The 15,598-nt window shown below is 41.2% G+C and overlaps 1 protein-coding gene across 7 annotated transcripts in view; it reads right to left on the minus strand.

Moving 5' to 3' along the window:
- ERG (ETS transcription factor ERG) overlaps positions 1–15,598 on the minus strand; it is a 137,846-nt gene that overhangs the window by 55,981 nt on the left and 66,267 nt on the right. The window contains exon 1 of one of the 7 annotated variants that reach the window (XM_023926515.2): positions 4,558–4,712. The exons of 5 other annotated variants lie outside the window; for them this stretch is intronic. In XM_023926515.2, the coding sequence (XP_023782283.1) occupies positions 4,558–4,575 (18 nt within the window). In that variant the 5' untranslated portion in view covers positions 4,576–4,712. Of the gene's footprint in view, positions 1–4,557; positions 4,713–15,598 lie in introns of those variants that run through there. One more of the 7 variants, XM_023926526.2, reaches the window with a different exon arrangement.

Here is a 15,598-nt window from a genome sequence, read left to right on the forward strand (position 1 = left end):
CTTTTGGCTTGATTTAGAAACTTGTATTATAAAGGCTACTTCTTCCTGAGTAAACAGCATTATATATTTTTATTGAATTATAAAGCATCGCTTGGTAAATAAGTATCATTTTTGGCACTCAGATTTTTCAAAACTGCTTCTGTGTTTATCTTTCAGCAAGTCATTCTCCAAGAGCACTTGTTTCTTTGAACATTATTTCTGAAAGGCCTTTTGTAACACGGGGGACTTGCTGAAAAACATTTTGTTAAGGAATAATGTAGTTCTTGTTCAGGAAAAACAAACAAACCAACAAACTCAGACAGTCAAACATATGCATTTTCCAGCTGTTGTTCCTTGCCTGGGGATTTAATTCTAGAAAGCAAAATCCTTATATTTCACTTCATTTTGGCATATGAAGACACAAACCAAATCGAGTTAAATGACTGCTGATTAAAAACAGAAGAAAACAACACAAAATAACTTCTGCTCATTTCTGCCTTGAATTCACACATTTGTGTTTGAGTCAGAAATACTGCTTTACCTGGAAATAATTCTACTCTGATTCTCCTGCCTTTATTGGGACAAAACCTTCATGAAATGAATGGGAAGTTTGGATTAGGTGGATCAGGTAAGTGCTTTAGGGCTCTGTTGCTGCCTCTGGCTCACCAGAGCACTCAGGTGTGTGCTCAGCTTTAAAGGTGAAAAATCACCAAAGCCAAGGGAAGCATTCACAGGCTGAAAGTTAAATATGCCATTGAATCAGCTGCTAACTGAGACAAGGGGAAAAGAAAGAAAGGAAAAAAAAAAAGAGATAATAATCTTTATAATTGTTTAAATGCAAGGAACGAAAGTACAAATTACTGTGTCAGCTCTGCTGGACTCAGTGCAGATGCAATCCTCTAAACAAAGCTTTAAACATTTCCATATGCCAAGAACAGATTTATTTCTTAACTGCCTCCAGCTTTCAGAAACATTTGAGTGACTACTTGGAGCTTCTAAAAGAAAGTGAGAGAAAAGTAATTCTACAGAGACAAACCCAGAACAAGATTCCTCCAAAAAAAATTAATCTTGCCCTCTATATTCTGCTTTAATCAGTGCATCCACACCCTCAAGCCTCAGAAACCACAAAGATTCTCCTGTCCTTTATCAAATACACAGACTTCTTCTCCCTGAAATCATAGATTCTATATGAACATCACTTGAAAAAATACTAATGAAGAGAGGATGTGAGTATATTTAGGTGTAAGTTAAAATAAAAGAAATATCCACAAGTATAACCAAGAGATAATTATAAAGTCAATTTAGTGAAGAGTTTTTCTAAGAATAAGCATAATAGCACTGGCAGGCAAAGAGAGAAACAGCAAGGCTTGAACATGGCAAGGAATTAGAATTCTAGCTGTACTTTTCTATTTAATATTCTTTTGTCTGCTATGGGATGGATAATGAGAAAAAACACCAAAATGACCTCCAGGATAATTATTTTTACTTCAACCCAAGGTAGAACTTAAATAGTTTTTGTTGATTCTTTAAAAAAAAAAAGCCAAAACACAAACAGAAGACTGATGCCTAAGTCAGATATGTTCTAAAATTGTATTTACAGTAGTGTGACTGATAAATATAAATAATTGCATTTATTTGATAATGTTCAGATTCAATGCTCTGCACTGCTGTGCCATGGCAGAGCTGTCAGACACCGCCTGAGCCAGAGGGAAACCTCTCAGCGCTGAAACCTTCACTCTAAGGAGAATTTTCCCACTTGAAAAACCACATTTTATCCTTTGAAATGCCAAAAAACATAAGAGAGAGCTCAGCTGAGTGTGCCCCAGCTATTGGGATATGAAATATCAACCCAAAATCCTGGCTGGGGAGGCACCTTCTTGCACTGACCTCTCCCCATCCAAGGGAGAAATCCCTGGCCTGGGCAAGGATGGTCCAGTGGGGAAGTCAGGATTAATACTATTTTATTAATTATTATTTTTTTTATTAAATATTATTATGTATCTATGTCAGCGCCTGGGAAAAAGGTGCTGCTGTCTCATCCTCCTCCTCCTCCTCCTCTTCAGGAGAAACCTGAAGCTTCCCCCCTCCAAGTGAAAAAGGAATGGCAGGGGGTGAGGAGAGAGTGATGCCCTGGGAAAAACCACGCTCAGGACATCAAACCCAGCACCCAAAACCTCCCAGCAGGGTTTGCCTGCCCAAATTTCCCAGATTCCTGCCCGATTCCTGCCGAGCCCCGTGTGCCAGGGGTCTGTCCGAGAGGGAAAGGATGAATCAGACACCCTGACTGGAAGGAAGGTCACCTTCGCACGGGTGTAGGTTCCGAGAACTCTCTGCCCAGTTAGGAACAAATACAGAGCCGTGCTCATCCCAGTTCTGAAATTTAATGATTCCACAGCTTCCCTAAAGAACACATTAAATTCCCAGAGATCCCAGATAAGGCTCTCCACCTTCCTCAAGCAAACTGGGATAGCTGGGCTACCCATTGCCAGCAGACAACACAAACCATTATATTAAATATATATATATATATAAATATAACTGTTCAGCAAAAGCTAAACAAACACATGCCTGGCCTTCAAAGGTAATTTCTTTATTTCCAAAACCCTTCAGTTAAAAGGGTTCTTTATAAAAGAAAGATATTTCTTTATAAAGAAACACTTCTTTATCCAGTCCCCGTAGAAGAGGAATTGAAAATCTTTGGATTGTCTCAGCCCCGTGTCAGAGCACATTTCCTGCACCTCGAGTACAAAGCACCTGTCATTTCTTCCCAGTCATTTCACGTTTTGCATTTGCATAAATAAAATTCTTGCTAAAGCATGTAGGGCCTTCCCAGCACCCTGGGCAGAAAAATCTTCAATATTTTGGGTTGCCTGAGACCTCTTGCAAGATTCACACTCCAGATGAGCAGAGAGAATTGGACACTTTTCCATTTTGCTGAGTACATTGCATTACCAGGCTATTTAAAACAGTTCTCTTAAGTGTAAGGTGGAAGTAAAATAATAAAAATTAGGTATCATTTAACAATCTTCTATCCTATTAAAATTCAGTCAATATGAAACATAAAGGAAATAAATAATTGGAATTATCTAAAATGGAAACGGCATCCGATCTCATGGGTGCCATTATTTTTGAAAAATAAAATTAGTATCAATATTCTGATTAATAGAAGCAAACCCACCATTAAAACCTCAGCACACAGCTCTCCTTTTAGCCAAAACTTGAATCCCTGAAACTCCAGATTTTCACTAAGTGCCTGTCATGTCCTGTGTGCTCTGAAATGCACGGCAAAACCAAAGGGAATTCAGTTTCAGGAGCTACTTAGCATTTAACAGCTGCTGGCCAGCAATGCAGAGGAGAGTCAGATCTATGTCTCTATTGATAGCCCCATGAAAACATCAGTGATCACAAAAACAAAAGCTTCATTAGACTTTTTACTCACACTGCCCTCGGGCAAGACTGTCAGGTTCCCAAAACTCCTAACAAAAAGCACCAAATGATCTCTGAAATGGAAACACTGGAGCAGAATTTACTGAAAAATCCAACTGCAGCCCTACTTAGCCAAAGGCCAGGCTATTCCATATCCCTCATTAAATCTCTGACATAATTACAAAAGTACAGAAACAGACAATGCCACGAAGAAAACAAACACCTCAGTCCTGAATCCAACAATACCTTCATCCCAAACCTGATAGAACAACACCACAGAGTCCTCCCTGCCCGTGCTCTTTATATAAAATTAGTTTCACTCTCACAAAGCGCTTAATTATCATTACATTCTGCAATTAATCACAGCTATTGCTCTATTGGTAACTCCTGTCCCAAGAAACAAAAACTAGGCAGACAGATTTATTCAACTAAGTGACACAGCCCAAAAAAACCCAGCAATGCCATTCTTTAAAAAAAAAAATAAAAAACCAAACCAAAACCAACAAACCATGCACCGAGATCGAGTTATGCAGCAAGAAGAGATTTTTATTGTCCAAAAAAATTAAAACATAAAAAAGAACACGCCCGTGAGATCTTCCCACCACCGTTAAAATAACATCCAGAAAGGTCCCGAGTTTAAAATTCAGAGTTTCTAGAAAAGCACATAATTAACACCTGCATGAGAGAAACAAGAGCTGGTGCCTCTCCTTCCCGCTGGCTAAAATTTGTGTCCCCATCCGCAAGAGAAACATTCCAAAGTATCCAAAAGTTTAGCGCCCTTAGGACCCGTTTTTTCCTTCCAGTGCACACCCTCTCCCCTCATGGCAGTCCACAAACACATCCAAGCTGTCCGAGGGATACCTACAAGAAATTTCAGAAGCTCTCACAAAAGGGCTTCGCCTATGCAATCCACACCACTGAACAGTGAATTTAAAAAACCCAATTTTTTTTCCGAGTTTGAAGTTTTTAAGCCTTGCGGATGGTTGGAGTAGGAAAAAGGAAATTTACTAGGCAGTACAAAGGAAATCTTGTTGTCCTCTATTGTGGCAGTGGGGGTGTTGCCCAATTCTAACTTATCTAGGTTGATAAAGGAAACCAAAGAACACGCCAGTGAGGAAAAAATTCCAACCAAAAAAGGTACCCCCTCCTTACCTTAATAGTGCTTGCCATAATGTGATCAAGATTATTGATCGCTAATAATTGCTAATAATAATTATTGCTTCGCTCTGACCAGAAAGAAGTTTTGATGAGGTTGTTTAGAGCGGATGAGATTGTGCTAACTCTGGGAAATGAAGTCAGCCAATGGCAGGAAGAGGTTTCTATTGGTCCTGGCCACCGCAGCTCGAAGAAACAGGATATTTGGGAGTGAAGAGATAAGAGTCCTAAAACAATGTTGTTTTTCTTGATGATATGTGACTGAATTTTTAAAAATTTTTTGTTGTTGTTGTTTTTTGGGGTTTTTTTTTGGTTGGTTTGTTGGTTGGTTTTTTTTTTTTTAAACAAAAAAGTCAATTGCCCGTGGCCGCCTGGGCAGGTGTGATCTGATGTGCAGTAAGTGTGACAGGCCACTTCGAGGCAGGATGCAGATGTTAGATGAAATGGGCCAAATTCAGCAGTGGTTTGATGCAGGCTGGTCACTGGGGAATTGCTGATCCAGGGCCAAAGCCAGGCTGGGTATAAATGGGTGTAACTCCAAATATGTTAATGAGGTCTGGCCCTGCTTACACCACGTCTATATTTGTCCATTAACCTCATTCCTGCATTCCTGAGCTATTGACACTTTCCAGCCTATCTGATTTAGCACTTTTTTTTCCCTCAGAGAAGAAGCAAATAGGTTGGACACAATCATTTCTTTTTGATGTCTCTTTCTAACTGAGGAGAGGAAGTCACAAAAAGACATAAAACTTCAAAAGCAGATCCCTGAACACCAAGAACAGTCTTAAATCTTCCATTTTTTTCCTTTAATTCACAGCTCTATCCATGAATGGAAATGAGATGGTTTCACTGTCACTTCTCTTCCTGGTTAGAGTGTGATGGCCATTTTTTATTCAGTGTTATATTTTTATTTATTTTTTATTTATTTATATTTCTTGTTTTTGCTTTCAGAGCACTTGGCAGTCATGGGGCACCCCAGAATTCCCAGCTGTGCAAACAGAACACTGTCCCTGTCCCAGGCCTTTGTATAAGAGACCTGAACTTTAAAAAAACAAAACTGTAAAGAAATTTTAAGAAAGGCAAAGTGCTTCCACAGCCAGGTTATTCCACTGAGGTTCCAGTGCTGGCACAACCCTTTCACACTTAGGAGCCTCACAGTTTTCTATGTTTTCATAAAAGATACAATCCCTGGTTTCAAGATACTATGAGCTTTCAGCCTGAAGAGGAAAGATTGAAAATACAACCCATAAAAATGAAGGGAAAAATTATAACAAGTCAGAATTTATTATTTAAAAAAAAAAAATTAAAATGCTGGTCCTACTCTCACAGGTTTATAATTTCTCATTGCTCCCTATGACAACACCCAACCATGGACAGGTTGCCTGGAAGATAATCCCAGCTGTAGTAAGGTCCTGCCCTCTGACCTGGGACTCTGGTACGATAAAAAGAACAAGAAGTAGTAAATGGGTGGTTGCAGCATTATTTAGTGGAAGCAGATGACCTCACCCTCTCCCTTCTCCTGCTCCTTAGGAAAAAAAAAAATAAAGAAGGAAATGGGAGCGTTGTTCTGTAGCTGGTGATGACTGCTGGCATTCAACACACAGCAGAAAGTTCCAGTTCTCTTCTCCCCTGCTATCCTGACCCAAGAAAGGTGAAATTTTTCCAGAGGTGCACGCACACAGAATCCCTCACTCATTGGTCCTGCAGGTGCTGCTCCCCCGAAGCAGGGCAGAGCAAAGGCTCATCTCATCCAGCCTCCCCTGCTCATGGGAATGGCCCTGCCAGACCCAGGAAATTCTCATTTACAGGTGTCCCATGGGGACCACAGAGCTGGGAATCCCTGGATGCAACAGTGACAAACAGAATCACTAAGGTGGAAAAGAGCTCCAAGATCCTCAAATCCAATATTTGGGACACAGGAACAACTCCCTGCACAAGATCAGTTGGGTTTTAGAGTTCACTTTAAGAAGCTCAAATTTCTTCCACTGTAAAGATGATTTTTCATGGCTTCAGAGCAATCTGGAGCCAGCACTGCTATAGAATATTTTATATTCTCCACTATCTGGTTCATATAGAAATGCAGTGTTGCACTGCTGAATGTTCTCTTGCAGTCTACATCCACCAAATTACAGCGCTCCTGCAGAGTAGGTAACTTTCCTATTTTCATTATGAACAGTATGAAAAGAAAGCAATTTATAGTAATTGTATTTCATGGGGATGTTGATTTCCTCCCTTTTCATCTCCAAACAATGAGCAAGACAGCCAAAAGATTAGAACCTTTCTCTTGAAATTTCAAAGCATTGTATAATGTTTCAGTTGGGTGACTTCCACTCCAGTTAAGCCCCTGAAATTTTGGTTTTTCCTCCAATATATCAAGAGGTTGTAAGTATCAGTTCCAGCTCCCCAGTGGAGAGGATCTAACAAATTCATTCACAAGCAGTTTTTAGTAATGATTCTTCTCCATCCCACCTCCATACACACAAACCTCTTGGTTTACACAGGGATTTTGGAAGCATAAGGAGCACTGCTGAGCTCTATTATTATTATATAAGTTTTACAGAGCCCACAGCCCAGTAAGGATTTTGCCATTTTAAACTGGCACACATTCTGTGCCAAAGAATCCAGTGAGGTTTATTTGACTTTCAAACTAATACCCACAGGCAGATTTCTGAGCGCTTATGCTGAGGCCAATCCAATTGCAAGCAGAGCCTTGGTATTGTGAGGCAAGGAAAATATTGGGTTATCAAATCACCATCATCCAGTTGCAAAAGGAAAAAAAAAAAGAGTACAAACACTTCTACTATTTTTCTCTTTTCTGATTTTTTTTTTTTTTAAAGTTAAGTAGAAAGAAAAAATGCTTTTGTTATGTTAGGGAACTCTGTGTTATTGTCTGAAACAATGCTCTGTGAGCTTGAAACAAACAAACAGAATGAAAACATGGCAAAAAATCCACACAAGTCACCTAATGCTCCTCTCTAATTTCTCTCTGAAGCTCATCACCCTGGCTCCTTTCAGCTGGAATATTCTCCTGCCTCCAGCCTGCATCTGGAAACTACGGAGCAGCAAAATTCCCCAGCATGTGTTAACACTGAACATGTGCTTAAGTGTCCTGATCAAAGCAGGGAGTTGCACATGCTTTAAAGTCACAGCTGTGATTAAACTCTTTCCTGAACACCCTTAAACTCTGCTTGAAGTGTTTTCTATCTTCAGGACTCATGAGTTCCCTCTTTAGAGAAGAGCTTTCCAAACTGGAGATGAAGGATCCTATCTAGGCTGATCTAAGCCTGCTCAAACCAACCTGGACAGACATGAAGATTTGGTTTTATCATGCAAAAAAAAGTAATCAGACTGAGTCCTAAATGAGGAAGGTGAAATTCCAAATAAAAAAGTTGTTTTGCTTGTTGCATCCTTTCTAGGATGTACTAGAAATATGCTCAGTGTGTGTGTACTAGACACCTAAAGTGTGTTTTACACGGGTTTGGGTGCGAGGGACTTGTCACAAAGGCATGGAGTGACAGGACAAGGAGGGATGGCTTCAAACTGAGAGTAGGGTTAGATGGGATATTGGGCAGGAATTGTTCCCTGGCAGGGTGGGCAGGGGCTGGGATGGAATTGCCAGAGCAGCTGGGGCTGCCCCTGGATCCCTGGCAGTGCCCAAGGCCAGGCTGGACATTGGGAGCACCTGGGACAGTGGGAGCTGTCCCTGCCATGGCAGGGGGTGGGAATTCAAAGATCTTTAAAATCCCTTCCCATCCAAAGCATTCCGTGACTGTATGAAATCTGAAGGAAATACATTGCAATATTCCCTGTGTAAATAGATCTGTAATCCTTCTTGCTGTCTGGGAGGTAAAGTAAGAACTCTGCTCTGGGCTGACCAGGAGATTATCCCTTGAACAAAAATCTTTGTTTTTGTACAAAAATCTTTCGGTGAACAGCTGGAAAACTGGAGACACATTCACCTTTACGTTGTGCTTGGTATGGGTACTACAGTGTCTGCAGCTGTGGGTGTTAAAAGCAAAGACAGCAGAGAAAAGAAGTGAGTTTTGCTCCTCTTGCCAACCTTCCAGGTAAAAAGGATGTTCTCCTCTAGGTAGAACCAGGCTACTAATAAAAATACCCAAAAACCAAAGCACAATAACAGAATTTGTACTGCAGGTTTTGGAAGCAGATTTTAGAAGTCCAAGCAAATTACTGCTACTTCATGATACATGAAGAGACATTTGTAAAGGCCTTAACCCTCTCCAAAAATTCAGCATTTTGTTTAAATGCAGCTCCCAACATCAGTTTGGTGTGTGAGGGAGGGTCAAGTACACTCTTACCAAGCCCTTCAGCTGGACTGTCTCCTTTTAATTCCCAGTTTTCTGGGGTTTTTCATGGGCTCTGATGAAAATAGCAGTGAATTTGCTGACAGAGGGGTGAAATCTCCCCTCACCACAAAGGAAGGTCTCACAATCAGGGTTTTGATGGTGAAAACAGAGAAGTCAGGCACTCAGAGCCATGCTGAGGAGAGAACAGAATTGCAGAAGGTGCCTGAGAGACTGCAGGATCTGCAGCTCTGGGATGATGGGCTCTGCTCCCCAGACCCCCTGACCCCAGGAGTGTTGTGCCTTTGGGGCTGCTGCAGGGATCTCTTCCTTCCATGCCTGAGTGGCTTTGATGCAGCACCAGGTCTGAGGGCACAGGACAAACTCCATCCTGGGAAAAACAGGATCCAGATCTGGGATGGGCTCACACCCCCTAACCCACAGCTGGAATTGTGGAGATCAGCTCCAGGAGGAAGGCACTGAAAGTGGAGTCAGTGCATTCCCCAAAACCCAGCAACCCGTAAAGCCACGTCACTAAAATAATTATCACTACCTGATCACGGGGACGGCACAATTTGCATCCCACAAAAAGCATCCTCTCCTCCAGCACCTTCCAAGCTTTTGTGCCTCCCAATTCCCTCCCTGCCAGGCCTTGCAGCACAGAGGAGGAGCAGGGAAGTGTCCCCAAGCTTTTCCCTGTTCCCTGCCCTGTGGGCAGCCCTGTGGTCACTAGATGGTGCTCCCTGCCCCTGGAAAGGAGCATCCTCCACACCAGGCAAGGAACAGCTCTTTCCCAAGTCAGCACTGACACCTTTCAGTAAAGAGAATACTTTAAAAATGGATTTTTTTTTCCCCTGCTGCACTGGTAGCCCCCATCACTGCACCCTGCTCTCAGGGCTGGTTGTTCTTAGTGAATTCCCACTTTTGCTTCCCTTCAGCTGCTCCAAACCACGGGGACCAGCAATCCCTTCGTGACTCTTCCCCCATCCCCACCTTCCTTCCTCTCACAATGAATTCACTCCCTGGCAGAAAACACGAGGGAGAACCCGATTTGGGGACACCTTTTTTATTGAACATTACTTCATGAAGTAACAGCAGCCAAGAATGGGTTGTTTTCCCACGGAAAAACCTTTACAGAAAAGAAACGCCTGAAGTTTTCAAAGTGAAAATCAAAATACTTCATTTACCAAATCTTATCTGTGATCCAAGATATTTAAAATTTTACCAGCCAAAATATTTTTTGTGGCTACACACCTGTTTCCCCACCTTTTCTGGAGAGCAGCTGGAGTGACTACATAAAACAAGCACCACAGAGCTGGGAAATGAAACAGAAGCTCTGTTTAGATGACATTGGAATTATTTTCAACAATCAATGCGTGTCCTTCATAACAGGGAAGTGCTGGCACTCATTTGCAAACAGGGAATTGAATTCTTTTCTGCTGAAGTGGGATTAATCTCATCAGACTTCAAGGATTTTAAATGTATGGGTCAGAACTACCCTAGTTCTCCAAAATTTCTGCAATTCCCAACACAACTACCTTCATAATTTTGTTCAATCTCACCTACAACTGCTACTTGAAAAAGATGAGATGAATTGCACCTTTAAAGTATTTCTCTTCTCTTCCCTACAAAGGGAACCTCTGCTCTTCCCAGCTTTTGGATAACTCTTTTGTGAGATGAATCTCACTGAAACTTTCCTTCCTTAGTTTTCCACCTCTGAAATATCAAGCAAATACCAAAGGGGCACTGTGAGGATTGATTAATTAATTGATGAATTAAAGTGCACTCAAATTTTCAGCTCAAAGTTGCCACTGATATGAAAACCTATTTGATCTATGTTTGATGCTAATTTTAAGTTGGTTAAGTGACAATGATAACTCAGGACACACACACAATAAAACCCCGAAACAAAACAAAACACCAAACCAAAACACTTCCAAGAAAAAAACAACTTCTTTGCAAGGAAAAAAGAAGCAACCTTGAGGGCAAAGGCCAACATTTTCCCTCACTTCCTTCCAAAAGTTTTTAGGTAATTTTAACTGAACTATACAATGGTTTGAAGTGATTATTGGACAGTGTCCTTCAAAGTCCTCTCATCCCTGGATTGATGGCCACTGCACACAGCAAATATGTCTGGAACATTGGATTTCCACCCCGTATTAGTGAGGCTGCTCCAAGATTTTCATCAAGAATGGAACCTATTAAAGTGTCTCTCACACTCTGCTGTTTGGGACTCCCTTGATATTGTACTTCTTTGTTAGTGGCTGTGAACAAGAAACAGATGTGGAATATCTGTGTTTGAAACTCAGTGACCCTGAAAGACCAGGGCTAATCCAGATCATTCTTAAAAACTGAGATCTGCCACTCTTTGGGCACCTTGAGGGCCATGTCCTTACTCAGGGATAACCCCATCCCCGCTCCAGCAGACTCAAACAGAAACCCTCAGGACTGTGAAACACCTTCATGCTAATTATGAACTCAGGTGTAGTTTAATATTTGAGAAACGACAAAAAATGGATTCCCCATCAATCCTTCTCCTCAGTGTCAATCACTTTTGCCACTCAGCTGCCCTCCACCAAAGGGAAATTCTCTATTTTGCCCTAAGATTCAAAAAACTCATTAGAAATTAGACATTTGGGAAGTGTCACGTTACATCTTCTAGGAATATTCCCAAGACTGGGTTGTGTGACCCAAAATAGGGTAAAATTCACACATTTCTGATAACTGTCTGATATGTCTGTCTCTTGCTAAGATCCACTAATGCCATATGCCATGTGAAGTAAAAAAAAAAAAGGAAAAAAATCACTGTTAACTAACACTGCTTAGCTACATGGTTTTATAACAGTTACAAAATTAAATTAGAAATAATGATCACATTGGACCTTGTAAGGCCTGGTGTCAAATACCAACTATTCCAAACACACAAGAAATTCCACTTTAAGTCCTACCTGATCTGATTTCTGTATTTTCAAACCTCAGAATGTCTGGAGAAAGATTATTTCCAACAGCATATAGGAAAATGAGATTATTATCTTTAAAGTACTACAGCGAAATCAAAGGACTTGGCAACGATAAACCAAAATATTTTCTCCTGGGGACGACTCATTTACTTTAATGGATAAAAACTGTGGGCATTTAGAAAAAGAATACTGAATATAGTTAATTTCCAAGTTAAATCTAACTCAGATTTGTCATGATCATCACAACCTTTTTACTCATATCTCAAACACTTTGTAGGTCACATAGTGTTTTAAGAAATAGGTATAGAATAAGGATATAGTATCCAGAAATAAATATATAATTTATATTTATTAAAATATAATTTTAATAAATATAATATAAATAAATATAAATATAAATAAATATAAAATATTTTTATATATATAATATATAATAAATATAAAATATATTTATTAAAATGAAAATAAAGACAATGTCCTGCTTCCACCAACAAGAATGGCAAAACTGCTTTTGCTCTGATGGGAGTAAAGTTTCAGTCCACTGGGAATTCATCAAAATGAGACAATATCACTGTTTTCTGCAAACTGGAAATTCTGAGTTTCAGAGGGCTCTAAGTTAATCATGTTACAAGGCACAAAAAGCACTGCCCAATAACAAAAAATGAGCAGAAGTGGAAACAGGGAGGGAACCAATAATTGATAGGATTTAATGCACGATTTAAGGCTGGGGAAAGAATCCCTAAAGCCTTCTCCTACTGTGAGAGGCTTGCCAGACATGTGTGAAAAGCTTGCTACAACATGTGTGTTGAATTACCCTGGTGGCCCGTGACTTTCCCAACAACCACTCACAATTAGCTGGGATCCAGTAGAAGAGGAATTAAATTCTGTATGCAGCATTATTCCATGGAATGGGGCACTTACTCTGACAGGACCTGTCTTTGTGGCCTGGCCCTAGAAAATGCCAGAATTTTCATGGCAGTGACCTGCAAGGTGTGTCTGCATCTCTGTTTTCAACTGAAAGGTGGATTTTTAAATGATCCTGTCTGGACCTGACTTTGAATCACTTGATTTTACTCACTTCAGAATTAGCCCAGAATTTCTCACACTGCAGGATGGTGACTGGTCTACAGAAGAGACTCCTGGTTAAAACAGCTGGATCTAAATTCCTACTGCATTTCCCCAGAAGGAATAAAGGAAATCTGGACAGGATGTCCTTGAGGAAAGCCTGTCCCAAACTGTCCCTCCAGTCAGATTTGAGGCTCTTCATGGAGGAGTGATCCTCTTTTCCCCCATGAAGTTGCAACCAGCATCCTACACAATTCTATTTTAACAACCAAGACATGAGGAAAAGATGGGAGAATTTGGATTGTTCAGCCTGGCCAGGAGAAGCTTTGGGCTGAGCTCAGGGTGGCCTTGCAGGGCCTGAAGGAGCCCCAGGAAAGCTGGAGAGAGACAATTGCCAAGGGCTGCAGGGGCAGGAGCCAGGGAATGGCTGCCAGGGGCAGAGGGCAGGGCTGGATCTTGGCATCTTGGGCAGGAATTGTTCCCTGGCAGGGTGGGCAGGGGCTGGGATGGAATTGCCAGAGCAGCTGGGGCTGCCCCTGGATCCCTGGCAGTGCCCAAGGCCAGGCTGGACATTGGGAGCTCCTGGGACAGTGGGAGGTGGCCCTGCCATGGCAGGGCTGGGATGAGATGATCTTTAAGATCTCTCTCAACCCAAACTATTTTGTTTTTTAAGTGGAAAACAGGTTATGATGGGAGGGCCAAAAAAATGTTATTAATGCCACTGTCATTTCATTTTTATGATCTGGCCTTTAAAAAAAAAAAAGGAAAAAGAAAAAGAGTTTAGGAAAACAAAAGTAGAAAATTTTCCTTAGACTTTAAAGTAACCACGATTTATGCTTTAGTTAAGTGATAATATTTCATAGCCTTTCAGTTCTTAGGTTCAACAAAGGACACTACTGGTACCTGTGATGTGTCACTTGGTGACTGTAACTGTTGGATTTCTTTTTAATGATCTCATTTTGGGTTTGAAAATAACACCACAGACGTGAACTCCAGTCCTGCAAATACTCACAGCTGGCTTATCTTTACACAACACTATGTTCTCACCAAGGTTCAGTGAAGGCTACATAAAATATAAGGAACAAATTTATGGATGTGGTTTCACAGGTTTGGGGTGCTATTTTTTTAAATTTTCACTTTTTATGAGATGTTTCATTGTAGCTGTTACTAAGGCTGTTTATGTTCCTTCACACCCCACAGGCACAGGTTTCTATGTCCAGCGTGGGTCAGTCACCTGTGAGATTTGTCAGTGTCATCAGAGCTTTAGGTGATTTAAACAGCAGGTGAAAAAAATGCAGAAAAATTTCAGAAAACCTGGACTTTCCTGCCTGATGTGGAATATCAACCTTCCACCCTGAGCTGCTGCCAGTACTGATAGAGAGCCAGGACTGCCTCAGGAGTTTCCCAGCACATCAGCCTATTTTGCCAACTAACCACAGGTATTTAGTGTGGCCAGGTGGTTTAACACCTGAGCACTCAAACACAGAGCTCCTGACCCTCCAAGGTTCCAGACTTTCCAGAAGCCCTCTCCATTCTGCATCTCTTCCATCACAGCTCAGTATTTATTTACGGGCAATGCAGTTATTTCCCAAAGAATGTGGTTTTGGGGACAGCTGAAGACATTTGTTAGCTCAGGACAAACTTGCTGGGTCGTTTTGGCCTGAATAAAAACAACAGCAGGCTTTGGAAACACCAGGCATTCCCCTGAGCAGGTATTTTGAAGTGGTTTCCACACTTGGTTTTCAGGGCACTTGTGAAAGCAAAGGAAGGAGAGGATGATTCTCAAAGTTTTCAAGGAGGGAGCCCCCAGTCCTTTGCCCACAGTAGCCCAGGCCATGCTCAGGCTCAGCACTGGGATCATCTGCATCCCTGAACTTCCAACACAGCAGTGCCAGGAGAAGGTTCACCACTCAGTGCCTCCCTCCAGAGCTCAGCATCCCATTTTCTCCTCAGTTCTCCTGTGAGAAGTGGGACAGAAGGAATTGCAAACACCAGAACTACAACAGGAAACTTTCTCAAACACTTTCCTGAACCAGAACCTTCAATCCCAAACTTACCCCGGGTCCTGCACACCGGCAGCCCCAGCTCTGGGGGTCAGGAAACCTTTGTTTGCCATTGGAATATCGACAGCACAAAGAAATAAAGTTATAAAGTTATAAAGCATTTCTCTCCAAGCTGAGCTTGTGCAGGCTTTGTTCAAGCCAAGCATGTGCAGAACCAAAGCATCTGCCAACATCACAAGCAGGATCCAAGCAAGTCCATGGAGACACTGCCAGCCACACAGCTCTCTCCACGAGGAAAGAATTTGGAATGCCTCATTTGACACAGAACCATAAAACTGCAGAGTCAAAAATCAGAGTCGGTGGTTCTCATCAACTGCCAAGATTTGGGGTATTTTTCTGGCTTAAGCTTCTAACAGGAATATAAAAAAATGCAAAAAAAGCAAGCTGATGTTACTCAGCTGTCATTCCAGAAATTGTGCTTTAAAAAAAAAAATAAAATTGCAGGGGATAACAAATAAGATGATAGGAGTAAGTTCAAGTGAGGTTGGAAAACATTGCATTTTCAAGCTTCCTATACCAAACCACAGAACTTTGTGCCCCATGAATATCCAAAATCATATGTGGTGATTTATGTTATTAATTTAAAGACTGTACAAAAGAACTCGAAACAATTGATTCTTCAATTACAGAGATTATTTTTGTGTGT

Source organism: Cyanistes caeruleus, chromosome 3 (genome assembly GCF_971803275.1).
Source record: "Cyanistes caeruleus chromosome 3, bCyaCae1.hap1.1, whole genome shotgun sequence".
NCBI lineage: Eukaryota > Metazoa > Chordata > Aves > Passeriformes > Paridae > Cyanistes > Cyanistes caeruleus.